General features: G+C 45.1%; 1 protein-coding gene across 1 annotated transcript; it reads left to right on the forward strand.

Annotated features, from left to right (window-relative positions):
• The first annotated feature begins 5114 nt into the window (after positions 1-5114).
• LOC124702337 (probable enoyl-CoA hydratase 1, peroxisomal) lies at positions 5115-8342 on the forward strand. The gene is made up of 3 exons (XM_047234465.1): positions 5115-5624; positions 6176-6458; positions 7911-8342. Exons 1-3 carry the CDS (start codon positions 5203-5205, stop codon positions 8010-8012), a joined length of 807 nt encoding a protein of 268 aa, XP_047090421.1. The 5' UTR covers positions 5115-5202; the 3' UTR covers positions 8013-8342.
• Positions 8343-27602: the final 19260 nt, after the last annotated feature.

Raw genomic sequence — 27602 nt, forward strand, 5'->3', positions numbered from 1 at the left:
GTGTGGCGGCGCCTCGTGGCCCCACTTCCTTCCCTCTTCGGTCTTCCGGAAGCTTCGTGCAAAAATAGGACCACGGGCGTTGATTTCGTCAAATTCCGAGAATATTTCCTTACTAGGATTTACTGAAACCAAAAACAGCAGAAAACTGACAATCGGCTCTTCGGCATCTTGTTAATAGGTTAGTTCCAGAAAATGCGTAAATACGACATATAATGTGTGTAAAACATGTAGATATCATCAATAATGTAGCATGGAACATAAGAAATTATCGATACGTTGGAGACGTATCAATAACCTATGGCATGGTCATGCTCACTCATTCTATAGGTTCTGATCAATCATCTCATCCATAGTATGATCCCTGGATATAATCATCGGCCTAGTTCACACACAAACAACACAAGTATCAGTTCAAATATAGGTTTACTTAGTTCAAACACTAGCAGAATCTCCCAATAGTGTACATTACAAATGCTACTTAGTTCAACCATTAGCAGAATCTTCTGCACTACATCTCTAACACATTCATCACTCTTCACAAATAGCTCCAATCATCTTGAGCTTTTCCTTGTTTTAAAAATTCAGTTTGAGCATATCGTATGTGTGATACTCTAACTTTTTTATTTTCATATTTAAGACCCTGTTTTTCAGCGAGCAACACATTTCTTTCTGCCTCCCATTCATGTTTCTTAGACCTCATAACTTATGCTTGAGTTCTCTGCACATTCTTCAGCATATATAGCAACCTCATTCTTCAACTCGTCCAGCTCGTCTTGCGCTCGGGTCTGAACAAACTAGGGCTACTTAGCTTAATCTTTGGCACAACAATCACAACATGCTAAACTCCAGCACAAAAAAAACCCTCCCTCCTTACATGTACAGCAAAATCAGACAATTTAACCAATTTTAATCCGATCTAGAATGGATCTACCGCGATTGCAAAGTATACTAACAGATTTAAGCAAATCGCAGCCATGAACAACAAGCAATCGTCTATTAGAACTCAATCATAATGGAAACCCTAGCAGATCTAATCTGCATGTCGTAACAAATGGTGAAGCACGGTGTGTTGTCGCAGAAAGAAGATGAAGATAAAAGGAAGAGGAGCTTACTGCCATTGTTCAGGTCAAGGACGAGGTTGAGGTTGCGCCCGTGAAATCGAGATGCAGGTCCTGCGCATGGTGCAGGTTGTGGCCGAGGTCACGGTCGTTCTCGCCGTCGGCGGTAGAGGAACCGCCCCTGGTGATGTGACAACTTGGGGGGTGGTGAGAGTGAAGAGGCGAGTGAGAGGAAGGAGATGGTGGCGATGGGGTGAGTTATGGCACGTGTTCCCGAAGGGACGTGGCGTTTCCGTCTCCCTTCCTGGCGCATGCAACCGTCTAAAGACAACGGGCCAAGTTCAACAACAACAACCTATTTGGGACATTCTGCTGGGCCTGGCCCGGAGATGCTTTAAAATCCAGTTCATGTAATAACAACAATTGGGGAGAGTCCAGGAAACCAAACGGCCCATTTTTCGTACAAGACCATGCAAAAAAGAGGACCACAAGCTACCAAACACGCCCTTGGTGCACGAGTGAGCCTTCTGTCCCATATGTCTGCAGAGGAGGCACTTCGCAGGGTTGTGGCAGTTGGCGATGCAATGGTCAGATGAAAGGTAGTGGAACAACATCCCCAAGCCCTCCTTAAAGCAGTTTCTTGAACCTGGAAGGATGACGAGGAGGTCTACTGCGCATTGAAGATGTTGCCCTCTTTCGACCAGCTACCATGGTCCATCCTCCTCCATGAAAGCGATGGGCGCTTCCACGCTCGATCCCATCACCCTGCGTCAGAAATGCAACCATAGACTACATCCTAGGACGAGGGAGAGCCCCATCATGCACGCCGTCCACCCTTGAAGACGACTCTTTGACCGCCGTCAGTACAACTTCCAAGAAAGAAGATGGCCTCCATCAGAAGACAACACATGAAAGACAGGGAGGCGAGCCGGTGAGAAACCGATAGGGATGGGAGGAGGAGGGGGAGAGGTGGGGAGCAGCTTCCGACCTCACGTATGCTTAATTAGTTAGCTAGATACACCGCCGACAATAGCACCGGATCGGAGTGTGGCACATTGTGCCACCCTGTTAGGAGCGGCTCTAAGAGCACTATATGTCCACACACGTATCTGCCACTCATTCTATTATGTTTGCTTTGAGATTCACACATCAAAGAGTTTTGTATTTAGCCTATCCCACGTTGGTACCCTCTCATTTTCTAACACATTGACTTAATTTCTACTGTTGAAAAGGAGTCAAGGCTTTAGGTGTTGGCAAGTCCTAAAATAATGAGTAATTTGATGTCGGGAGAGTAGACCTTTCGCAAGTTGTAACCTTTTCCTTTCTTGTAAACCTCTTTCTTAATCAATGAAATAGGGCAAAGCTTTTGCACTCGGTTCAATGTTCTTTTTTGAAAGAGCCATATTTATTGGAATATATATCAGATTCGTAGTCTATTTAAAAGTGTGTATTTCTTTCGATGATGTTTTAAGTCAGTCTAAAGAGGATTATTTTTGATAAAATTCAAATTTTAAATTTGAAACACAAGCAAACATGATGCCAAATATTTCCTAAGTCTGATAAACCAAGTTTGAAACATAATGCAACAAATTATGTCCAAGATAAATACCATCGGTTTCACTAAGTTTTATTGTGTTTAAAAATGATTTTCAAAAATTATGAAAATATATATTCAATATTAGTCTTGTTTTATAGCTCTTTCATCAGAAACTCAAATATTCAAACCTGCTTCATAACCTTAAATTGTGGTCCAAAAGTTATAGAGATTTTAAATTTTTAATCTAGATCTAATAGGTGGCACGAGGGGGAATCCAGGAGCATCTCCACCGCCGGCCTCAATAGCAACGCAATAGACCTATGGGGGTGCCCGGCACGAAACGGGCTCTCGCCGCCGCGCCTATAAACTAGCCAACACATTTTAGAGCCCAACAGAATAGCCAACAACCCCACGCAGGCCCCTTCGCACGTGGGTCGGCTTGGGGGCACCAGCACTCCAGTCCATGTAAAATATCGCCTACGGGCCCCTCCTGGCAGCCGCATGCATCCATTCTCCACCCCTTCCCGATCCGCCTCCCACCTCGTTGGATCGACATCGCCACTGTCGCCTCCCCGTGTTTTCCTCCCACCTTCCCACCCAGAATGCAAACCACCACCAACGCCACCGCCACGTCCAACCATCTCGCGTCGTGGTTTGGTAGGAACATCCGACAGTGCCATCGGCTCTGTCTTCATCCTCTTTTGTTCACCCCATCTACAAGGTGTTCGGCGATTTGACGCAATGGACAACGACGATGAGATGATGCTATCGATGATTAAAGCAACGACAGATGGCACCGTTGACAAACCTCTGTATTTGGCATGGCAGGGACTCACAATGGTATCCATGTGTTTCAACACTCTCTTGTATTTGCAAGACTAGCTAAAGGACATGCTTCGGCCGTCAATTACGACATCAATGGCTACACATACCTAGACAATGGTATCTATCCACCATACGCTACATTTCTAAAGACAATCCCCACCCTGCTATAGACAAGATAGCTTATTTTGCTCAATGTCACGAGGCATGTCAGAAGGATGTCGAGGGGATTTTGATGTGCTCCACTAACATTCTGCCATTGTTCGATACCCTGCTCTTACCTAGTTGAAGTTTCATATGTGGGAGGTGATGAGTTGTTGTGTGATCATGGACAACATGATCATCGAGAGTGAGCGGGAAGAACTAGTGGATGATGGCCATCCATTTAATCATCAGGGACCTCTTGCCGAACTTGATCAGGTACCGGCTGAGTTTTCTACTTTGCTCGCCATCCATCAAGAAATCTCAGATGTACAAGTTCATACTCAGCTGCATAATGATCTAACTGAATATTTATGGGATAGGAGAGAAAACATCACATAATTCTTGAACAAGTTAAATTGCAATTTATTTATATTCTTGTATGAATAATTAAATTTCTATGTTTTAATTATTATGTGGAAATATTTACGCCTTTAAACAATGTGATATTGCTTGAACTGTTGTTCAAAACTATGCAATACTCTAATTTGATAAACTAAAAGAATTAATTGGCGGCAGGTCCTATTGAGTTCGCCAGTGTGCGGCAACACCCCTAATAGGGTTGTAACAGGATTGGTACGTGTCGGTGCACATGATGGGTGCGTTTGTTAGCCTGCATGTAAGTTGGTAGACTACATGGGGTGAGAAAGATTCTTTTTTTCGTGAATAACCAAACAACATGTCCGAAACAGGATGCACAACACGGACCTTAAAGCACTCGAAAAGGGCCTCGGGCCAGGCTCCACAGCTACGCCCGAATCGGGCGTTTCTCCGGGGACAAACCCATTGCAAACGAAAGCGCGTGAAGATTCTCTTGAATTTAAGTGCCAGGCTGTTGAGCCCTCACATGACAGTCTCACATACATGCAGGATGCAGCCACAACCAAGCAATCAGCCCAAAATCGCTTCACATCCCAGGCCACCAAACGAAGTAGAAACTACGTCTTTTTGCACCGTTTCTAACGAGCTAGGTTCACTAGGTAAAAAACGTGCGTTGTTTTGGAGCCTGACTGCGGGAGAACGACAACCAACTGCGCTTGATATAACTCACACACAAAATATAAAGTAGGAAAGGGTGGGAAGATGGGTCCATGCATGGAACAAACCAATTTCTGCAGCGTCTCTCCCACCAGTCCTGTCAATAAGTTTTTTTTTTGAAATAATTCGTTTTCATGAATTTAAGAACAGACCGGCAAATTTTATCCAAATTCTTAAGGAAATTTACAGATTTGAACGGAATGTAATTTCGACGGCGGGCGGTGGGTATATATCCAACTTAGCTGCGTCGCGTTCTTCTCACGGTCGCATGACACATCACCAACCTTATCAGCATGTGAAAACGAAAAACGAAGATTGAGGACCATCCCTGATTGTTCAGTTCCGTTCCGTTGGGTGCAGCGCATCTTCATCTTGGCCACCACTTCGCCATTAAAACACACACACACACCACGCGTAGCCTCAAAGTCAAAACGTCGCTTCTCGCTTGCTTGCTTGAGCAAACAGAAAGCCGCGAGCTAGCTGCCCAACCAAATCGAGACGCGAATACCCACCCGATCCATCCGTCCACCCACACAGCTTACCTCGATGGCCGCCGCAGCGCCGGACTCCGGCGACCTCATCCTGGTCGAGCCGGCGGGGCCGGGGTCCCAGGTCGCCGTGGTCACCATCAACCGCCCCGACGCGCTCAACGCGCTGACGCGGTCCATGATGATCTCCCTGGCCTCCGCGTTCCGGCGGCTGGACGCCGACGACGGCGTGGCCGCCGTGGTGCTCGCGGGGCGAGGACGCGCCTTCTGCTCCGGGGCCGACCTGCAGGCGGCAGAGGAGATCTTCAAGGCCGACGTCAACGACCCCGCCGCCGACACCGTCAAGCAGATGGAGCTCTGCCGCAAGCCCATCGTCGGCGCCATCGCCGGGTTCGCAGTCACCGCCGGGTTCGAGATCGCACTCGCCTGCGACATCATCGTCGCTGGACGCTCCGCCAAGTTCCTCGACACACACGCCAAGTTAGCTCTCTCCGAACACGCTTCTGTCTCTCTTGTTCTGCGCGGCAGTAGGAGTAGCACACTGCGACACGACTACACAAGCATTGATTGATTCTCGCGGGTTACAATCAAATCTGGCTGGTCTTGCGAGCAAGATTACAATCAAACAGAGTAGGATGTTATCCGTATTCTGCTTAATTATTTCCCAGTACAATCATTTCCCAGTACAATCAAACCTAGGAGTACATAGTATGGGCTACTACCTCACTCGCATTTAATACGATGTACTAGTATGATTCGTGTGTGCTAGTGTGTGATGTACCCGAACACCTTAGCTTTCAGGTTGGGCCTTCAGTGTTCCTTTTGCTTGGAACGTACGGCGAATAAGGCAATCTTGGAATGTTCAAATTCAAACATAAGATTAGCTGCAAATAATTTGCAGTCCTGCAAGGCTGTAATTCGGTTGAACACACTGAAATCCTCCATATGTGCACTGTCCTACAACATAGGAATCCTGCTTGGCTTCATGCCATTTGCCATCTAATTTGTGCACTTCGTTCAATCTGATGCAGGTTTGGGATATTCCCTTCTTGGGGTCTTTCACAGAAGCTCTCTCGTCTCATTGGGCCAAATAGAGCACGGGAGGTGTCGCTAGCTTGCATGCCTATCACTGCTGAACTGGGGGAGAAGTGGGGACTTGTGAACCACATTGTGGATGATAGTCAGGTGCTGACGAAGGCCATAGAGGTTGCCGAGGCCATTACGAAGAACAACCGCAACTTGGTGGTGCTATACAAATCAGTTATAAATGATGGGCTTCAGCTGGACATGGAACACGCCCGAGTTCTTGAAAAGGTCCGGAATTATACATTGATGGAGCATAATACTTGTATGCAATTTCTTTTTACTAGCTTACAATTAACACTATTTGTTTACTTTCTATATGGTGCTTAAAATATTTAACTTTGACTTGTTGCTGTGCAAAATTTTAACCACGACATGTTAATGGAAAACTAGGCAGAATTAGAATAGTTTGGTGCACTAGAAGTATGACGTTATAATATCTTTAACACTGGTTGCAGTCTTGAATTCTTGTTCTGTGTTAACAGGCAAGCATTCTTGCTCAATATTGTCTATTGCACTGGTTTTGATCCTCTGCCCGATATGGTTTCTTGTAGTAGACCTTGTTGGCACTGGAAACATAAAAGTAGAAGTACAGTGACGCAGCCTTCTATATTCAGGAAATGTGCCCTTCTTGTCGTTATTTCGGAACAAAAATCTTGTATTACAAGTTTCTTCCACCAACAACTGAGGTAGTTTGTAAGCCGGTAGGGCAGAAATGGCAAACTTTAAGGTTAACCAACTTCCCATAGTATTAAATTCATAGAGAATTAGAGAACAATTGAATTCGTTTGTCAGTCAATAGCATCAAGGGTAGGGAGATGGACATTATTTGGGAGCTTTCGTTACAAAGGGGCAATCTTAGATAAGTTTGAGGAGGCAGTGGGGCATCCCAAAATGGAAGAGATAGAATCACCCCCTACTCTCTCTTCATATTAGTGGGCAATCCACTTGTAGCTGTAAATGCTCCAGTGACCTCTTTAAGAATCCTACCTTTTTTTTTTACTTCAGTAGAAAACTAACAGAATTAGGATGATTTGTTACATCGCCTGTAGTTTTATCTCTATTCAGTTATAACAGTCCGGTTGTGCTTGTCCGTATTGGGCACAAAGTTGGATTTAGGGATCCCATTACCTTTCAATAGGTAAGACCTCCTAGTAAGTCATGCAACGTTTCACTTATTTTTACGAAGTCAAGTTGAATTTTCACAGTAAAATATATGACGAGTCTAAGGTTCATTCATTTGTTGTGACCTGTTTTTTTTCTTATCCTCGTATTTACAAATACGGTATTGACACAAGTTATTAATATAATATATATTCCAAGTATGAAGTATAGTATTATCTCGAATGCTAAATACACCATACGAAAGACGTCAGTGCCTATCGTAGGGGGTAAATTGGTCACCATGTTCAGTCTAGTCTTTGTATTTTAAAGACTGGACAGTCAATAGATTGGGGCTGTCTTAAAATTTTCCTTAAGAAGTACTCCAGTTACAGTGTTAAACTCGTTTTCAGATTTTAAGCAAGCTTTGTAGCTGATTATTGTGCTTACTGGTTATGATCCTTGAAGTTGTACTGGTCCTTATTTGGACTGGAAACAGAAAGAAGAATCGAATTTGCTTTTATTGCTGTTGCTATACTCAGTGAAGGCGCCCATCTTATTCTAGCGTTGCAATGGTTTCAGGAAAGAGCTGTCAAATATTACAATGGCATGACAAAGGAGCAATTCGCAAATATGCAGAAGTTTATACGAGGACGGAGTTCTAAAGCACCATCTAAGCTGTAGATGCGGTGCTCTGTAAGTACTTCTACTGAAAGAGGGTCCACGTCCAGTAACCTGAAGAAAGATAAGCCCTGTCAATATGAGAATAAGCATACAGAGTAGGTACTTATTACTGAAAGAAGATCCACGTTCTTTTGCGTTTGAAAATTTCGGTCTCCACATTGCTTCACATTTAATAAAGTTATAAAGAGCATGAACATGTGTTGCAGTTAACTTGAAAAAGGTACGTGTGTTGCAATTAACACGTGTTTGGAGTCAAGTTTCAATAACTTTTCTTGTACTACCCATCTATATGGTGGTTGGCATTATCGGATGATTCCATGTAGCCTGTTATTCCGCCTAGTTTACAAAAGTACAAGATCAAAATCAGAAAGTTTCCATTTGAAATTACATTGATGATTATTTTAGGAAGAACAAAATGTATTGTTATTGCAGCTACTTCTAAGTAAGAGACATCATATATTTTTCCCTCAAAAAAGGGACATCATATATTTCAGGCTTTATGGCCGGCTTTTGGCTGGAATGCAACAAAGCACCGGGTCCTGATGGTTTCCCAGCTGAGTTTTATCAAACTTTCTGGGACACGATTAAATCGGACCTTCTAGATTTGTTCAGTGACCTACACTCTGGACAACTAGAATTATTTCGTCTAAATTTTGGTGAAGTAATCTTGTTACGAAAGTTAATGAGGCAGAAAGGATTCAACAATATAGACCTATCTGCCTATTAAATGTAAGTTTCAAGATTTTTACGAAAGTGGCCACCATTAGACTTAATACGGTTGCGGATCATGTAGTCCAGCCATCACAGACGGCCTTTATGCAAGGAAGAAACATCCTTGATGGAGTGGCGGTCTTGCATGAGACGGTACATGAGATGCATTCTAAGAAATTAAATGGGGTTATTTTAAAACTAGATTTTGAAAAGGCGTATGATAAAGTCAAGTGGTCGTTTCTACAGCAAACACTCAGGATGAAAGGTTTTTCTCCAGAGTGGCGCGCTCTGATAAATGATTTTGTGTATGGAGGTAGTGTCGCAATCCGGGTTAATGATGACACCGGTCACTATTTCCAAACACGAAAAGGGTTACGCCAAGGGGATCCGTTATCACCGATGTTGTTTAACATTGTAGCGGATATTCTGGCTATACTCATAGAGCGGGCTAAGGCTGATGGCCAGATTGAAGGAGTGATTCCACATCTAGTTGATGGTGGCTTATTTATACTTCAATATGCCGATGATACAATTATATTTATGGATCATGATCTTGAAAAAGCTCAAAACTTGAAATTAATTTTGGCGGCTTTTGAGCAATTGTCAGGATTGAAAATCAATTTCCATAAAAGTGAATTGTTCTGTTTCGGTGATGCCCAAAATGATATGGCTCTATACACAGAGTTGTTTGGTTGTGGGCAAGGCCAATTTCCGATTCGTTATTTGGGTATTCCGATTCATTATCGGAGACTTACAATCGCGGAATGGAAATTAGTGGAAGAAAGACTACAAAAACGCCTTAGTAGTTGGAAAGGCAAGTTGCTGTCCCTAGGTGGAAGATTGGTACTCATTAATTCGGTACTCACAAATATGGTACTGTATATGTTATCATTTTTCATCCTACCAAAAGGAATTCTGCATAAACTCGATTATTATCGATCCAGATTCTTTTGGCAAGGGGACAGCGAGAAAAAGAAATACCGACTGGTTAAGTGGAGTATAGTTTGTAGTCCCAAAGACCAAGGTGGGCTTGGAGTTTATGATTTGGCAGTCAAGAATTCGGCCCTATTGGGAAAATGGCTGTTTAAGCTCCTCACTGAGGATGGGACTTGGCAGACTATCTTTCGGCGAAAGTATATCGGTTCGAAGACATTATCCCAAATGGTTTGGAAACCAGGGGATTCTCACTTCTGGGTCGGGCTAATGGCGACAAAAAATGATTTTTTTCGCCATGGCACTTTCACAATCAGAAATGGAGCACAAATACGTTTCTGGGAAGATGCTTGGCTTGACAATGCACCCCTAAGTGAACAGTATCCAGCTCTTTATAGGATTGCTCGTCGTCAAGGTGATACCATTGCTACCGTAATGGCTACCTCACCCCCGAATGTGACGTTCGGACGGGTTTTACTTGGACAAAGACTTGCGGCATGGAATACCTTAATTCAACGGCTCGGGGATATTCAATTATCGGACGAACCGGACGAATTTAGATGGAACCTTCATGCCAATGGTGCTTTCTCTGTGAAATCTTTCTACAACGCGATCCTTCTTTCTGATCTACCAGTTGATAATAATAAAAAGATTTGGAAGATGAAGATACCATTAAAAATTAAAAATTTTGGATGGTATCTTCGTCGAGGGTAATCCTCACCAAAGACAATCTTGTTAAGCGTAATTGGCATGGGAGTACTCGATGTGTTTTTCGTCATCGGGACGAAACAATCAAGCACTTATTCTTCTAGTGCCGGTTCGCGAGATCTATATGGTCGATCATTCAAGTAGCATCTACCCTGTATCCTCCGACTAGTGTTGCCAATATCTTTGGTAATTGGCTTCATGGTGTCGATTCAAGGTTTAAGTTGCTTCTTAGGGTGGGGGCGCTAGCAGTTATCTGGGCGCTTTGGCTATGTAGAAATGACAAGATTTTTAATGATATAAATTGCTCTTTGTTGCAAGTCATCTCCGTTCGTGGTTACCTCTTCAGCGAGTGGAGAACCGAGACCTGTTTACGGAGGTCTGAATACGGTTGGAGGCTGCGGCGAGGGATACTTTTTCCCAACATGGGTGGCAGCATAGTCTACGGATAGATGCCCCACCTTCTTCTTAGGCGTTATATGTTTCATCCTGATATGTATCTTGCCTAGTTTTTGTTTTTATCATTTTCGAACCTGAGACAACACAAACGGCTGTGTGCATCCTGGTTATGCAAAGGCTGGATGTAATTGCTTATAAAAAGTAATGAAAGCATCCTTTATCGAAAAAATGGCCGGCTTTTGGCAGAAAACTAGAGCCTGAGACCGGCCTGGATGCTGGGCTGTGCACTCGGCCTGTCCGATCAGACTGCGCTATCAAGTTTTCTTCAGGGAAAAAATTGGAAGAGAAGAAAGGACTCATAGTATCAAGATTATTTCCTAGAGAACGTCAAGCTTTATTGATCACATAATCATAATGCTATTACAAAGGAACTCGCAGATGCAATCCGGAGCAACACCATCCCACACCAAACAACCTAAAGCCTCGCTAAGCTTGGCCACCATATGAGACGCAACGTTCAAAACACGAGGAACATGTCCGATGGAGCATGAAGAAAAGAAGGCTGTCAGTTCCTGATATCATGTATAACAGGGCCACAGAGGGATTGGCCATCGTCCTAAGAATCCATCCGATGTACCACTGAAAGCCAATCGGAGTAGATGATGATTTTAGTAGGACTCCTCATAATGCGTGCTGCAAGCAGTCAAGCAATGGCCACTGTGGTCTTGGAACCCGACGCCCACTCCCAATTTACGAGAAGAGAAGATCTTTTCGATAAAGAGTAGAAGAGAACATTGTTGAATCAACATTCACCAGAACTGTACCAGGCGCTGGAGACCATATGAGAACCGAAGAATTGGTATCATGCCTGGTATGTAGCAATCATCTGTATATAAGCTAGAGCTTTATCAGCAACTGAATTGGGATGCACCATTAGTTCACCATCACGGACTTCCAAAAAGACAGAAGGCCTTAGCCCATCTTTATAAGTTAAGCTACGAAACCAGCGGCATCAAGTCGGTTACAACAAACTTATGTTTGATCCAACTCGAATCTCATGAGATGAGTACAGCTACATCGGGATGGAAAGTAGAAACATACAATAATTTGATACAACACCCGGCATGGGATCGTCGACTCAAGCTCTAGTCCATGTACCCCGCACAACGCCTCGTCCAGTAGTGCACAGTTTTTCGATCTGACCAGAAATCCTGCAACACTCCATATGAATTGACATTTGAAAGAAAACATCAGCCGGATTACTAATCCTCTTTCCTTCTATAGTTAGTTTGTTTAGAATGAGCCAAAGGCTCCATCATTGAACCGCAAAGGTATACCAAACTAATATACGGAAAAAGACCGAAAGACTCTGGGAAATAGCAAGGAAATTGCTAGCCCCTGCTGGTTCCAGTTGCAATGCAAGAGCTCCCTATCTACTGCCCATACAAACCGCGCCAAATGGCAAGAGAAGAAGATATGATTGCAATCCTCAATCTCCCCACACAACGCAGAAAGCCCATTCGAAGGGACATGTCACTTGGACACATGCTAACATGATGGTGATCTACTTCTAATGAGCTTCCATGGGAAGACTTTGATCTTGGGAGGTACTCTCGTGCGCTAGACGTCCTTGAAGTCATCCACCGACGGGCCCTGCGAATGGCTAAAGTATATCGACCTAGTGGAGCACACGCCCAAGGCTTCCAAGGCCCAAGAAACCCCATCCTCTTAAATGTCCGGTGGTAAGGCCTGGATCTCTCGAGACATGTTCTCCTATTCTACCGCTTTCGCGAGGCCAAACTGCCTTCATAATCGGATGCGCCGTTCCCACGGAGCACCCCCCCGGTACCCAGATCTCGTGTACTGTAATGAACGGTTCAGTGCAATAGCTAAAAAATAGTGGGAAACATATATAAATGTGGAGCTTCCCGACCACAAGTCCAGCCATAAAAGGTCTGCTTCACATTGCAGACCTCATGTTAATTTGGCCCCAAGTTTTAAGTACCACTTCAGCTTTTGGATGGTGTTCTAGCTGGGAGCCTCATTCCGAAACCTCCTTAGAGAAGAGGTCCCTATACCCGAAGTACTTCACGCAGATTAGGTCAGCCCACAATACATGTGCGTTCTGATATAGCATCCAAATCCATTTAAGCATCAACGCTATGTTCATGAATCTAGTATTGAGGATCCCCAGACCCCCAAACCCTTGGGGTTTACACACCGTTGCTCAATCAACCATGTGATATTTCCATTTGTTTCCAACTCCTTCCCAAGAAGCAGGAGTGTAGCGTGTCCATGCCTTTGTGAGTCACCTCGTGTAGGAGATAAACACTCGTAGCGAACATAGGTAGGCTGGACAAGCACAAGTTTGTGAGCTCGATTTTCCCATCTGAGGCTAAGAAGAGCCATTGCTAAGGGTCAACCCTATGACCCACTTTGTCCGGTAGGAAATCCAAGTCCAACACTCGAAGCGGTCGATCACTCACATGGAGGCCAAGATATTTCATAGGGAGCTTTACTAGTTTGCAGTTAAGAATGTTCGAAATCCTACGAGCCTCCCTCTCCATGACCGATGTCACAATGGCTTTTCTTTTGTTGAAGTTTATTTTGAGCCCCGACATATTCTTGAAGCATAGCAACAATAGCTTCAGATTCGTGATCCTCCATATCCGCGGGCTCCACTAGCACCATCGTGTCATCCGCATATTGCAGATGAGTCACTCCCCCTGGAATGAGGTGAGGTACCACCCCCCGGTATATGGACGCCACCGTTTGATGGACTTTATTTCTTGCATTCCATATATGCCAAAGAGTGACAATCCTTGTTGCCTCTTCCATGTCAGAGAGTCTAGAAAATCAAGTGTCGAAACACATAAAGATGTCAAGTGCTTACGCGGAAGATTAATCGGATGAACTGCTCGGACAACATCCTAGAATTCATGAGCAAACTGACAGAACAAAAGCAAATTATCAGTGATCTCTTGTCGTCTACAGAAAATTTAATTTGCCATTTCTAAAGTTGATGTCCACATGGGAGACAATTATGGACGAAACACCATAGAGTTATCTTCATTTTCGCTGACGCCTTTGCTGACCCTAGTCTTTCAAAGCTTCGAGTCCCCATCTGTGTCAGACGACAAACCACAACCCTTTGTGCTTCGCTGATCACTAAAGTTGTCGGTTCGTGCAAGATTTCACCCTGACCTGAGAGTGTAGCAACTTAACCGTGTATGAGGACATGAGGCAAAATCTTCCCTACTGTGGCAACTAATTGGCACCTGTAATGCTTGTGTTACCACATCCTCGGGAAAAATAGTACGGACAAGGTCCACATCCCAAGACCTTGTATCTTCTAGGATGAGAGTGCTCGCCGTTTGATTTTCAAGCAGTGGAACTTGGGGTTTAAGCAGTACAGGGGAGACACCTGGTATCCAATTGTCTGTTTTGATCCTCGTCGAGAAACCATCTCCAATATCCAAGCACACTCTTGATCTCAGTATTTCACGGCCAAAATAAATACTTCACCAGTCATACACCAAAGATCTTGGCCGTTGCAACCCCCAAACGTCGCAATTAGGGTAATATCTTCCATTAAGAACACGTACACATAGAGAGGACAGATCTGTCAACTGACACCACCCATGACGGGCCAACATTGCTCGATTGAAGAGCTCCATATCCCAAAACTCCATTCCTTCCAGTGTTGTGGGTATACTTCATGGGTGTACCATCGACAGTGCCTAGATCCGGCAAGCTCGGGTGGCCCATAGACGGTGATGTGGCATGTGGCCCATCGGGCGGCCTAGTTGCTGTTGATCATGAAGGATGAAGTCCAGCCCAGGATCAGTGAGCCGGATCCTAACCGACCTTCGGAGGAAGCCGGATCCAGAGAGGCCCATGAGGAACCCGGATCCAGTACGACGTAGATGGAGGGCGGATCCTTGACGTACACGGCAAGACATTGTACCGTAGTTAGGCAATCTGTAATCCGGCTAGGACTCTCCATGTAAACCCTAGATCCGTGCGCCTATATAAGCCGGATCCCGGGAGCCCTAGAGGCACAACCACAACCATTGTAACAACGCGCAAGCGCCCAGATAATTCCAGACAAGCAGCAGTAGGCCCTGTCTCCGTGCAGGTGTTCCGAAGCTGGGTAACTCGCGTACTACCGTCCCGAGGACACTCCGCCCTATGGCCCCTACTTTTTTTCCCCCTCGTGAGGATCCCTCCTCCGAGGTACCGTCTACTAAGCAACGACAGTTGGCGCCCACCGTGGGGTCTGAGGCGTCTGGAGGCCGGAACCGGGAGGGTTCCGCCATGGGAAGCTTCAACGACACGATCGCCGTGGGGCGTGTTCTCTACGCCGGGAATTTTCCGATCGTCCCTCCTGACGAGTTCTGGATTCCGGCTAGGTCCAACCCTGTCAAGCTCTCCATCGTCCCAATCGGCGGCATCCACATCTTCATCGGCGAAACCGTCGATCTCGACGGAAACGCTCCGGTAAGTAACGCCGACGCGACCGCCGCCGAGCTGGACACTGTCGCGAAGATCCGATCTGAGTCGCAGGAACTTCCTAAGGAAGATTCCGCCTTAGATCTGAAAAAATCAAAACCCACCCAATCCGCCCCTGAGCAGGAGAAAACGGTGGAAGACCAATGCAGATCCACCTGGGTCTCCCAGGTGTTAGAGAAGCAAAGGTGTCACTTCGTGCACTTCTTGGCCCATACCGCAGGGGCCGCCCCCCTTGAGGGCGGAGTCGATCCCATGCAGGTGGAGGCACCCGGAGACAACATCGCTCCGGATCAGCAGGAGGTTGTCGGAGATAACGATGTTCCCGATCAAGAGGAGGCCGGAGATCCTGAGGAATCAATCCTCAACAACTTAAGCCCAAATTCCGACGATGCCTCCTCAATAGGCATAGAAGAATACAACCGCCTGACGAAGGAACTCGAGATCGGGGAAAACGCTGACGATGCCTCATCCATGGATACAGAAGAGTTCAACCGCAAGCTAAAAGAGCTCGGAGGCGACGAGCAACCTGACCCGGATTCCGCCCAGCTCATGCAGGTTCTAGCAACCGTGGCACCGCTGGGTCAGCAGGAACCGGAAGGCGAAAACACTTCCTCCGACCCAGGACCATCCAATGCTGGATCTCCGTTAGATCGGGCACGACCGCATGAGGAAGTCCTGTCCCCAGAAGAGTTAGTCGCGCAGGCACGCATGGATTTAGTCGCGCAGTCTGACGTCCTCAACACACCAATAACTCCCGGCGATGCCGCAGATCTGGCGGCTTTAGAGGCCACAAGACAAGAGATGCTGGCCACTGCCAAGAAGTTCGCCAACACCGCAGCTGCGATATTGGGGGCAGGAAAGAAGCTGCATTCTTGATGGATCGCTTCGAAAGACAAGACCGCGTGATCACCGAATCACTTGCAAAAGTCAACGAGATGAAACGAGAGTGGGAAGTAAAGATGATTTATGCGCAGGCGGAGGCTGATAGGATCTTTCGAGAAGCCATCCCTCCCCGCAGGATCGCCTTTGCAACCCCTGGAGAGCAACAGCCGCTCGCAACTCCAAAGGATAACATGAAGAAGGCTGCAGAACTCCTAAAAAATAAGGACGAGGAGATTGACATCAACTACGTCCGCAAGCTCGTTGCTTCAGCAATGCAGCAGAGAAAGGCAGATACTTCGCGTAGGTTGGAATCCAACCCGGATCATTACCTGTCCACCGCACAGAAGGACGCCCTCGAAAATCAACATCGTGATGGCGAATCGTGCACCGGATCCACGGAGCGCAGGAGACAAGCTAGAGAACATCCGAACCCGATCCCGGTGCCATCGGATTCAACTCTGAGAGACCCAGCAAAGGGTAAGGACCCAATGTACACTGGCAGAGACAAACATCGGAACCCATCACCACCACCCCGGATTCCGCGTCCTCCGCTGCCCCCTCGTCGATGCAGTCCTGCCGGAAAAACTAGGCCCCATGGGCCAGGTGGAATCAACATCCGCGACAACATGGCACCGCCCAGGAACCGGAGCAGGGAGCGCACGCCGGAGCCACGCAGGAGCCGGAACCAAGACCGCGAGCCTGAGCCTCGTCGGAATCAAGACCGCGAGCCTGAGCCTCGTCGGAATCAAGACCGCGAGCCTGAGCCTCGTCGGAACCAAGAGCGCACATCTGAGCCCCGCAGGAGCCGGAACGACGGAGGCAACCACCACCAAGGGGAAGGGAGCCACCGAAGCCGGAGCCAGCCGTGGGAAGAACGCCGAGAATCTGCGGGTGGAAGCAAAAACTCTTACAGGCCCCCTCGCAGATCCCCCTCGCCACCACCTAGTGGAGGCGGAGGCGGAGGTCGAGGCGGAGGCCGGAGATCCCGTTCCCGCTCAAAAACCCCTGGCGGCGGCCTCAGCGACGCACGGGAGCGGCTCAATGAGTACAGATCCGACTACATCGGCCCAAAGTGTTTTGGTCGGATGATCCGAGAGGAACCAAAGCCAAGAAGCTTGAACCTTAAGCTACCCGGAAACCTGAAGCACTATGATGGCAGCGAAAGGCCGGATACCTGGATTGAGGATTACTACAATGCAGTAACCTTCGCCGGAGGAACCCCCAATATAGCCTGCCGCATGCTCCAGTTGTACCTTATTGGTCCAGCTCGTGTTTGGCTCAGCGACCTCGAGGAGAACACCATCTTTTGCTGGTTTGACTTGAAGAAGGCCTTTGAGAACCACTTCAGGGGCACCTTCTGATGGGGTTCGTTGCATAGAAAACAAAAATTTTCCTACCGCAAGACGAATAAATCCAAGATCTAATCTATGGAACACCCAAGATCTAATCTACAAGATCGAAGCAACGAGATTTATAAGATACTAACCCTTGAAGATTTCCAAAGCCTACGAGATCAGATCTCGTTGTTGATGTAGACGATCATCCCCAGTGCTGCAATCCGGCAGCACTTCCGTACTCGGTCGCGCGTACGGTGTCGATGAAGCCCTTCCTCTCCCCGTTCCAGCGGGCAGCGGAGGTGTGGTAGATCTCCTCCAAATTCCAGCAGCACGACGGCGTGGTGGTGGTGGTGGAGGAAGAAAAGCTGCAGGGCTTCGCCAAACCGGAAACAGCGTATGGTGGAGGAGAGAGGCGGCCAGAGGAGGGGGAAAATCAAGGGGATGGTGGCCGGCCACCCCCTCCCCTCTTTATATAGGTGGAGGGTCGGCTGGGGTGGCCCCCTTTCCCATCTAGGGTTAGGGGGGGCGGCGGCCAAGTGGGGGGAAGAGGATTTCTTCCCCCCCAAGTTGATCCCCCCTAGGGTTTTGGGGAAAACCCTAGGGGTTGGCCGGCTGGGCCTTGAGGGGCATGTGCCCCTGGCCCATTAGGCTAGGGAGCACCCCTCGGCCCATGCTAGGCCTCCTAGGGTCGTGGGCCCACTGGTGGGACCCCGGAACCTTCTAGAACCTTCCCGGTCATCCACCGGAAAAATCCCGAACTTTTCCGAAACCTAGAAATCAACTTCCCTTATATGAATCTTATTCTCCGGACTATTCCGGACCTCCTCGTGACATCCTGGATCACATCCGAGACTACGAACAAACTTCGTCTCCATACCATATTCAAATCTACTTATGCGACATCGAACCTTAAGCGCGTCACCCTACGGTTCGCGAACTATGCAGACATGGTCGAGACTCCTCTCCGAGCAATAACCAATAGCGGGATCTGGAGATCCATAATGGCTCCCACATATTCAACGATGACTTAGTGATCGATTGAACCATTTACATATGATGCCAATTCCCTTTGTCTCGCGATATTTTACTTGTCCGAGGTTCGATCATCGGTATCTCCATACCTTGTTCAACCTCGTTACCGACAAGTACTCTTTACTCGTACCGTGGTATGTGATCTCTTATGAACCATTCATATGCTTGCAAGCTAATCAGATGACATCCCACCGAGAGGGCCCAGAGTATATCTATCCGTCATCAGGATGGACAAATCCCACTATTGATCCATATGCCTCAACTCACACTTTCCGAATACTTAATCCCACCTTTATTGTCACCCATTTACGCAATGACGTTTGATGTAATCAAAGTACCCTTTCAATGTAAGTGATTTACATGATCTCATGGTCGAAGGATTAAGACAACTATGTATTGAAAGCTTATAGCAAATGAACTTAATGACTTGATCTTATGCTACGCTCATTTGGGTGTGTGTCCATTATATCATTCACCTAATGACATAACCTTGTTATTAATAACATCCAATGTTCATGATCACGAAACCATGATCATCCATTAATCAACAAGCTAGTTATACAAGAGGCTTACTAGGGACTCCTTGTTGTTTACATAACACACATGTATCAATGTTTCGGTTAATACAATTATAGCATGGTATGCAAACATTATCATAAACACAAAGATATATTATAATAACCATTTTATTATTGCCTCTTGGGCATATCTCCAATAGTCTCCCACTTGCACTAGAGTCAATAATCTAGTTTACATATGTAAAGATATAACACCTTGGCCTTCTGGTGCTTATCATGTTTTGCTCACGGGAGAGGTTTTAGTCAACGAATCTGACATGCTCAGAAACGTATGTATTTTGCAATTCATTTGCGTCTCAACGCATCACTCATTTTCCAAATGATTTGGCATTAATTATATATGCTTAGTCCTCTGGTGGAACCTTAATTCCGCGGTCTGAAATAAGTCACTAATATTGTCACACACAATATAGTTTCAAAGTTCTGACACTGTCGGAACTACACCAAGTTCTCAAAGAACTCCTCGACTTAACATCATCAGTCATTGTCAAAACAATGACATACTTTGCCTTCATTTGTAGAATCCGTCACAATATTTAGAACTCATCTAAATCTAGCATAGACATATTCTAGCTCATTGTGCTACCTTTTAAATAACACTTAGCCTAATTGAGATTGAAATTTTATTCTTATATGTGATCAAAACAATATCGGTGCAACACCTTACAGCGATTTGTTTGTCATTACCCCATACAAAAACTATATATATACCCTTGGTTCTTCTAAAGCACTCAGGGATATTCTTACTGTTGTCCAATGATCATTACATGAATCATTCTGGTATATGCTCGTAACACTTTAGAGCACAGGACATCTGACTTCGTACATATTATTCGTGATCTGAAATCACTCATGTGTATTTACTCATCGAGTGTCAAATACACTCAAGTCTTGTTAAACCTTCACATGAAAAGAACATCTTCTTAACATTTTGTATTGAACTACTTCAATATTCATTCTATGTACTTTAACTTAAACTTATTATGTGTTTCAATCTATCTTCATAGATCTTGACACTAAATATGTTTCAATTCATATCCTTTCATTGATGTTAATTCTCAATGAAACCTTTTAATCATTTTATAATTACACTATTTATAATCAACGATATGTCATCTACATAAAGTATTACAAATATGTCTCAGCGCTCCCACTTAATTTCTTGCAAATGCAAGCATCTTCATCGTTTCTGATGAAATCAAAACTCTTTGATTATTTCATCCGGTGAAGATTCCAACTCCGCGATACTCACTTCATCCAATTGAAATTTGTATACCTATCTAGTATTCCACGGACCAGCAAAACTCTTGGTTGTATCTAGTATACATCCTTCATACACACTTACGGTAAGGAATGTATTTCTGCCATCCTACTATCATATCTCATAAAAGAAATATGTAGCGACTACTAGAATAATCCACATAGACTATAAGCATTGCCACGGAAGATCTAATCTTATCGTAGTCAACTCTTTGAACTTTGTCGTAAACAACTTTTCGATAAGTCAAGCTTCTTTGAGGATATTCCATCCAAGTCCATCTATTTTATAGATCCATATGCTTTCAAAAAGTACTCATCTATCTTGGATTTCATGGCGCATAGCCATTTTAACGGAGTCATGGCCCATCATAACTTCTTTGTATGTAGTTGGTTTATCATTGTTCAAAAACAATCCTTTGTCCACAAATCATTTATTTGATCACAAAATAAACCACATCTACAAGGTTCAATAAGTACTTTGATCTCCATGACTATAACACTTTGTAGACATGGGAGCCATGATCTTCGTAGCCGCTCCGGAACCATTTCCGATGTTGTGCTACTCTGATCATCATGCTCAGGTTCATAAACCTTATCAAGTTTCATTGTCCTCCCACTCAAATAGTTCGCTAGAAACAATTTCTTTGAAATAAGTAAGAAACATCGACAAACACTTTTGTCTTTGACTTCATAGTGGAAAGAATTCCCAATCAATTTCATGGGATAATCAACAAAGACATTTATCCGATTTTGGTTGTAAACTCATTTACTTATGCTATGCATACCAAAATTTAAGAAAGGACTATTTAGGGTTTATACCCATGCCATAACTCGTATGGTGTCATTTCAATGGATCATGATGATGCTCTATTCAGTGTAAAAGCGGTAGTCTCTAAAGCATAATTCACAAAAAATATAATGGCATCATTTTATATTATCATTAATCCAACAAGGTTTGGATACGTCTCTTGGATACTCCGTCATCATTATGATACTCCAAGAAACGTGAGGTTGTAGAACAATTTCATAACTCTCTTAGATGTTTGCTAAAACTCGTAATTCAAATATTTCCACCATGATCCAATCATAGATATTTGACTTTTCTATTACGATGATTTTTACTTCATGTTGAAACTTATTTGAATCCATTCAAATGTTTTCAAACTTCTTCCTTATCGAATATATCCACATATATATACTCAATTCATTGTTAGAAGTTTTCATGAAGTAGAAGAATCTCCCGCACACAACTATGCTCGATGAACAATATACATCATCATGTATGTTTCCACTAAGTTAGTTTCCCGTTCAACTCTTGGCCTATGAACGGTATTTAAGTCATTCCTTTTAGAAGAGATTTGCAAGCGCCAAATGATTCAAAAATCATATGACTCCAAAAATCCATTCAAATGGAGTTCCTTCATGCGTTCCTTTCTAACATGACCTAAATGGCGGTTCCACTAATGAGTGGAATTCATATCATTTGCCTTATGGCATTTTAGCATCAGTGTTATGCATGTGTGCTTCACCATAAAGATTTATAATAACTTATCCATCGTACATGGAATGTTGTTATAATTCGAACAACTCATTGTTTTCATTTAACCAGAACAACAATTATACAGTTCTTTATTATAAATCTGAATGGCTAGACAGAATGCCAACGACGAACATAATAACACTTTATTTTTGTTCCAGACGTGCATTCCTATCACATTCCTTTTCAGTCACTTAGGCCAATGTATTCTTGTATTGCGTTGTTTTGTATGACACCTCATACCAACCAGTATGGTACTAATACCCAAGAATTCCATTTTGTGACCAAACAAGGAATACATTCACAACATGTATATCATCTATATACACCTGAGCTAGACTTTCTAGTCTTTTCTTTCTTTCTACCAAAATATCTTTTGTAGCTTCTCTTTTAGTTTTCCTCATTCTCAGAAAAACACTTCACTTTCAATGACTTCTAAGTCCATTGGTCAAATACCAATAACCTTGAGGTTCTTGCTTTGAAGTTAATCATCATATGACAAGTGTTCCAGATTTCACTATTAGTAACTTTGTAATATGATGAACAATTTCACTCATAATTTTATCCATCATATCATGACGACTTTCCGAGACCATGTCTGTACATGCTAGGCTCGTAAAGTTTAACCTCGTATTCGCATGTGCAAATCTGGCTTGCACCCGTTGTATGCACACGTAGAATCTATCACACCCGATCATCACGTGATGCTTCGAAACGACGAGTCTCAGCAACGGTGCATACTAAGGACGATCACTTCATGGATATGCGAATATCGTTAGTGCCCAACTAGTTGGAGGATTGGGACGCCTTAGCGTCTTCAACCTTCGTACATTCCCATAAAACTTATGAGTTTATGTAGTCTCACTAGATTATATTCTATCATCTTGCAATAAGGTCTTAGATATCACATATATCTCATACCTTGATTATTTCTGAAAACAAAATTTCCAGCTCCTTACTTTTCAAACAGATTTGAACTTCAAGTTTCACGGAGGCAAGATGATTCTAGGTACTAATTGAAACCATTGTTCTTTGAATCATTAATGAGAGGTTTACTAAAAGTTTGCAATAGGACTTAATCATTTCTTGATTCTTTAACAATACGGTACCAGTCCGTAGAGTTACTTGTCAGACTTAATAGTATTTCTATCTCAATTACAAGACTAACGCATGGTAGATAACGGATGCCAATTCTACAAATTTAATTCAAAATACTATTCAGACTATGTTCATGATAATTAGTTCATGTTTTAATCTAATTACTAATAAACTCCCACTTAATACAACATCCCTCATAGTTGTTAAGTGGCACACGATCCACATCCACTACACCAAAACCGATCATCACGTGAGATGATGTAGCTTCAATGGTGAACATCAACATGTTGATCATATCATCCATATGACTCGTGTTCAACCTTTCGGTTTCCGTTGTCCCGAGGCCATGTCTCGTACATGCTAGGCTCGTCAAGCAAACCCAAGTATTCCGCGTGTGCAAACATGGCTTACACCCGTTGTATGTGAACGTAGAGTCTATCACATCCGATCATCACGAGATGCTTCAAAACGACGAACTGTAGCAACGGTGCATACGAGGGGAGAACACTTTATTATCTTGATATTAATGTGAGGGATCATCTTATAATGCTACCATCGCGATCTAAGCAAGATAAGATGCATAAAGGATTAACATCACATGCAATTCATAATATGTGATATGATATGGCCTTTCTTCTTGTGCTTTTGATCTCCATCTCCAAAGCACATGATCATGATCTCCATCATCACCAGCATTTCACCAAGGTCCGTGGCGCCGCTTCATGGTTGTCCATCACTTATAGCCACTATGACAACTACTTGAAATAAAGCTATTACATGATGAATAGACACGCAGGTCTTTAACAAAAATTAAAGACAACCATTAGGCTCCTGCCGGTTGCCATAATACAATAATGAACATCTCATACATCAAATATAATCATCATCACATCATGGCCATATCACATCACCAAACCCCACAAAAACAAGTTAGACGCCTCTAATTTGGTTTGCATATTTTACGTGGTTTAGGGTTTTCGAGTAAGATCCAATCTACCTACGAACATGAACCACAACGGTGATACTAGTGTTGACAATAGAAGTGCAAATTACAATCTTCACTATGGTGGGAGAGACGAGACACCCGCAAAGCCACTTATGCAATACAAGTTGCATGTCAAGCGTGGAGCAAGTCTCATGAGACGCGGTCATGTAAAGTTAGCCCGGGCCGCTTCATCCCACCATCCCGCAAGAAGCAAAGTGCACAAACTAAAGCAACAAAAGCATCACCGCCCACAAAACCATTGTGTTCTACTCGTGCAACAGATCTATGCATAGACATGGCTCTGATACCACTGATGGGGTTCGTTGCATAGAAAACAAAAATTTTCCTACCGCAAGACGAATAAATCCAAGATCTAATCTATGGAACACCCAAGATCTAATCTACAAGATCGAAGCAACGAGATTTATAAGATACTAACCCTTGAAGATTTCCAAAGCCTACGAGATCAGATCTCGTTGTTGATGTAGACGATCATCCCCAGTGCTGCAATCCGGCAGCACTTCCGTACTCGGTCGCGCGTACGGTGTCAATGAAGCCCTTCCTCTCCCCGTTCCAGCGGGCAGCGGAGGTGTGGTAGATCTCCTCCAAATTCCAGCAGCACGACGGCGTGGTGGTGGTGGTGGAGGAAGAAAAGCTGCAGGGCTTCGCCAAGCCGGAACAGCGTATGGTGGAGGAGAGAGGCGGCCAGAGGAGGGGGCAAATCAAGGGGATGGTGGCCGGCCACCCCCTCCCCTCTTTATATAGGGGGAGGGTCGGCTGGGGTGGCCCCCTTTCCCATCTAGGGTTAGGGGGGCGGCGGCCAAGTGGGGGAAGAGGATTTCTTCCCCCAAGTTGATCCCCCTAGGGTTTTGGGGAAAACCCTAGGGGTTGGCCGGCTGGGCCTTGAGGGGCATGTGCCCCTGGCCCATGTAGGCTAGGGATCACCCCCTCGGCCCATGCTAGGCCTCCTAGGGTTGTGGGCCCACTGGTGGGACCCCGGAACCTTCTAGAACCTTCCCGGTCATCCACCGGAAAAATCCCGAACTTTTCCGAAACCTAGAAATCAACTTCCCTTATATGAATCTTATTCTCCGGACTATTCCGGACCTCCTCGTGACATCCTGGATCACATCCGAGACTCCGAACAAACTTCGTCTCCATACCATATTCAAATCTACTTATGCGACATCGAACCTTAAGCGCGTCACCCTACGGTTCGCGAACTATGCAGACATGGTCGAGACTCCTCTCCGAGCAATAACCAATAGCGGGATCTGGAGATCCATAATGGCTCCCACATATTCAACGATGACTTAGTGATCGATTGAACCATTTACATATGATGCCAATTCCCTTTGTCTCGCGATATTTTACTTGTCCGAGGTTCGATCATCGGTATCTCCATACCTTGTTCAACCTCGTTACCGACAAGTACTCTTTACTCGTACCGTGGTATGTGATCTCTTATGAACCATTCATATGCTTGCAAGCTAATCGGATGACATCCCACCGAGAGGGCCCAGAGTATATCTATCCGTCATCAGGATGGACAAATCCCACTATTGATCCATATGCCTCAACTCACACTTTCCGAATACTTAATCCCACCTTTATTGTCACCCATTTACGCAATGACGTTTGATGTAATCAAAGTACCCTTTCGGTGTAAGTGATTTACATGATCTCATGGTCGAAGGATTAAGACAACTATGTATTGAAAGCTTATAGCAAATTGAACTTAATGACTTGATCTTATGCTACGCTCATTTGGGTGTGTGTCCATTATATCATTCACCTAATGACATAACCTTGTTATTAATAACATCCAATGTTCATGATCACGAAACCATGATCATCCATTAATCAACAAGCTAGTTATACAAGAGGCTTACTAGGGACTCCTTGTTGTTTACATAACACACATGTATCAATGTTTCGGTTAATACAATTATAGCATGGTATGCAAACATTATCATAAACACAAAGATATATTATAATAACCATTTTATTATTGCCTCTTGGGCATATCTCCAACACCTACAAGATACCGGCCACCACAAGCGACGTTCAGGCCTGCATCCAAAAGAAGGGTGAAACATCCAGAAGTTTCCTCACCCGATGGTTGGCAACCAGAAACGAGTGCGAGAATGTCGATAACCGCACAGCTATGCACGCCTTCATTGGTGGCCTGCAGCGTGGAGGGCTGCTGCGGCACAAGCTTACCTGCCTGGTGAATGCGAACAAACTCACGCTTGATGAGATGATTAACATCGCCAGCGATCATACTGCCGCCGATGATGACGCAGGCGGAGATCTCATAGCCACAGCCATACCCCTGCATCAACAGAAGAAAAACCATGACAATGGCGTCAGCAACAGCAACAAGCGGAAGAACACCTCGGAAGACCAGAAAGGCGGAGGATCCGACATGGTAGCCATGACGTTCCAACGCGGAGGTCCAGGAGGCGGAAGAGGCCGCAGACGTGGTGGCGGAGCCGACAGGGGCAGCAGCGCGCTGACGAAGTCACCGCTGCCAGATCCCGCGCTCCCCAAATGTACGAAGAATACAGGGATATGCCGTGCTTGGCTCATCTAGATCCGGCTACGGGAAAATCCACTCACACCAATCGCAATTGCAAATGGGTCAATGATCTGAAAAACGACCCGGAGGCAGGATACAAGCGAGCCCGGAAGCACCGCCCACGCGGCAAAGGAGGCAAGGGCAAGAACAAGGACAAAGAAGAGGACAGTTCCGAGGCAATGGACGAAGATGACGCTTCGCTGGATCCTAAAGAGGGTGCCGCAGCTAACAAGTCCAACCCCTTCGGGAAAAAGAGTGTTGGAGCTTACCACACCTTCCTCGGAACCCCAACAGTCCGTGCCAAGAAATCGGCGCTCCGGCTCTTGAACGCCACAGTCCCGGCTGTGCCGCAGTATGTCAAGTGGTCGGAGAAAGCATGTACTTTTGACAGGTCGGATCACCCGGCCGTCATCCCCAAAGAGTGCTACGCTCTGGTTGTAAGTCCCCGCATCGACGGGTTTGACTTCTCCAAGTGCCTTATGGATGGCGGAGCTAGCCTGAACATCATGTACCTGGAGACTCTGGAGAGGATGAACCTCACCAAGGAACAGCTCAAGCATAGCACCACTGAATTTCATGGTGTGGTTCCGGGTAAGAAGGCGAACTCCCTAGGCAGCATCAAACTTCCCGTGGCCTTCGGCGATGTTAACAATTACCGCGAAGAGATGATCACGTTTGAAGTAGTGCCCTTCAAAAGCTCCTACCATGTAATCTTTGGCAGGCCCACCTACCACAAGTTCCACGCCGGGGCATGCTACATCTACAACAAGCTCAAGATTCCGGGTCCTAATGGCATGATCACCGTGTCCGGAGACTACAAGAAAGCTAGGGACTGCGAGGAGGGCGAAGCCGCCTTTGCAGAATCCGTAATATCTGGAGAGGAGCTGCAAGGCTACATAGCCGTGGTGGATCCGACTGAGATGTAGACCACCAAGAAACAGATCTCCGAACAGAAGACTTCGTTCAAGGCCGCGATAGAAACCAAGAAGCATGACCTCATTGAAGGGGACAGATCCAAGCAGGTTTCAGTCGGAGCCAAC

This window comes from Lolium rigidum, chromosome 3 (genome assembly GCF_022539505.1).
Source record: "Lolium rigidum isolate FL_2022 chromosome 3, APGP_CSIRO_Lrig_0.1, whole genome shotgun sequence".
NCBI classification, from domain to species: Eukaryota; Viridiplantae; Streptophyta; class Magnoliopsida; order Poales; family Poaceae; genus Lolium; species Lolium rigidum.

Coding starts and splice junctions, on each gene's coding strand:
- LOC124702337 (XM_047234465.1), top strand. CDS start 5,203: ATGGCCGCCGCAGCGCCGGACTCCGGCGACCTCATCCTGGTCGAGCCG. Junction 5,625..6,175: donor TTCCTCGACACACACGCCAA/GTTAGCTCTCTC, acceptor AATCTGATGCAG/GTTTGGGATATTCCCTTCTT. Junction 6,459..7,910: donor ACGCCCGAGTTCTTGAAAAG/GTCCGGAATTAT, acceptor CAATGGTTTCAG/GAAAGAGCTGTCAAATATTA.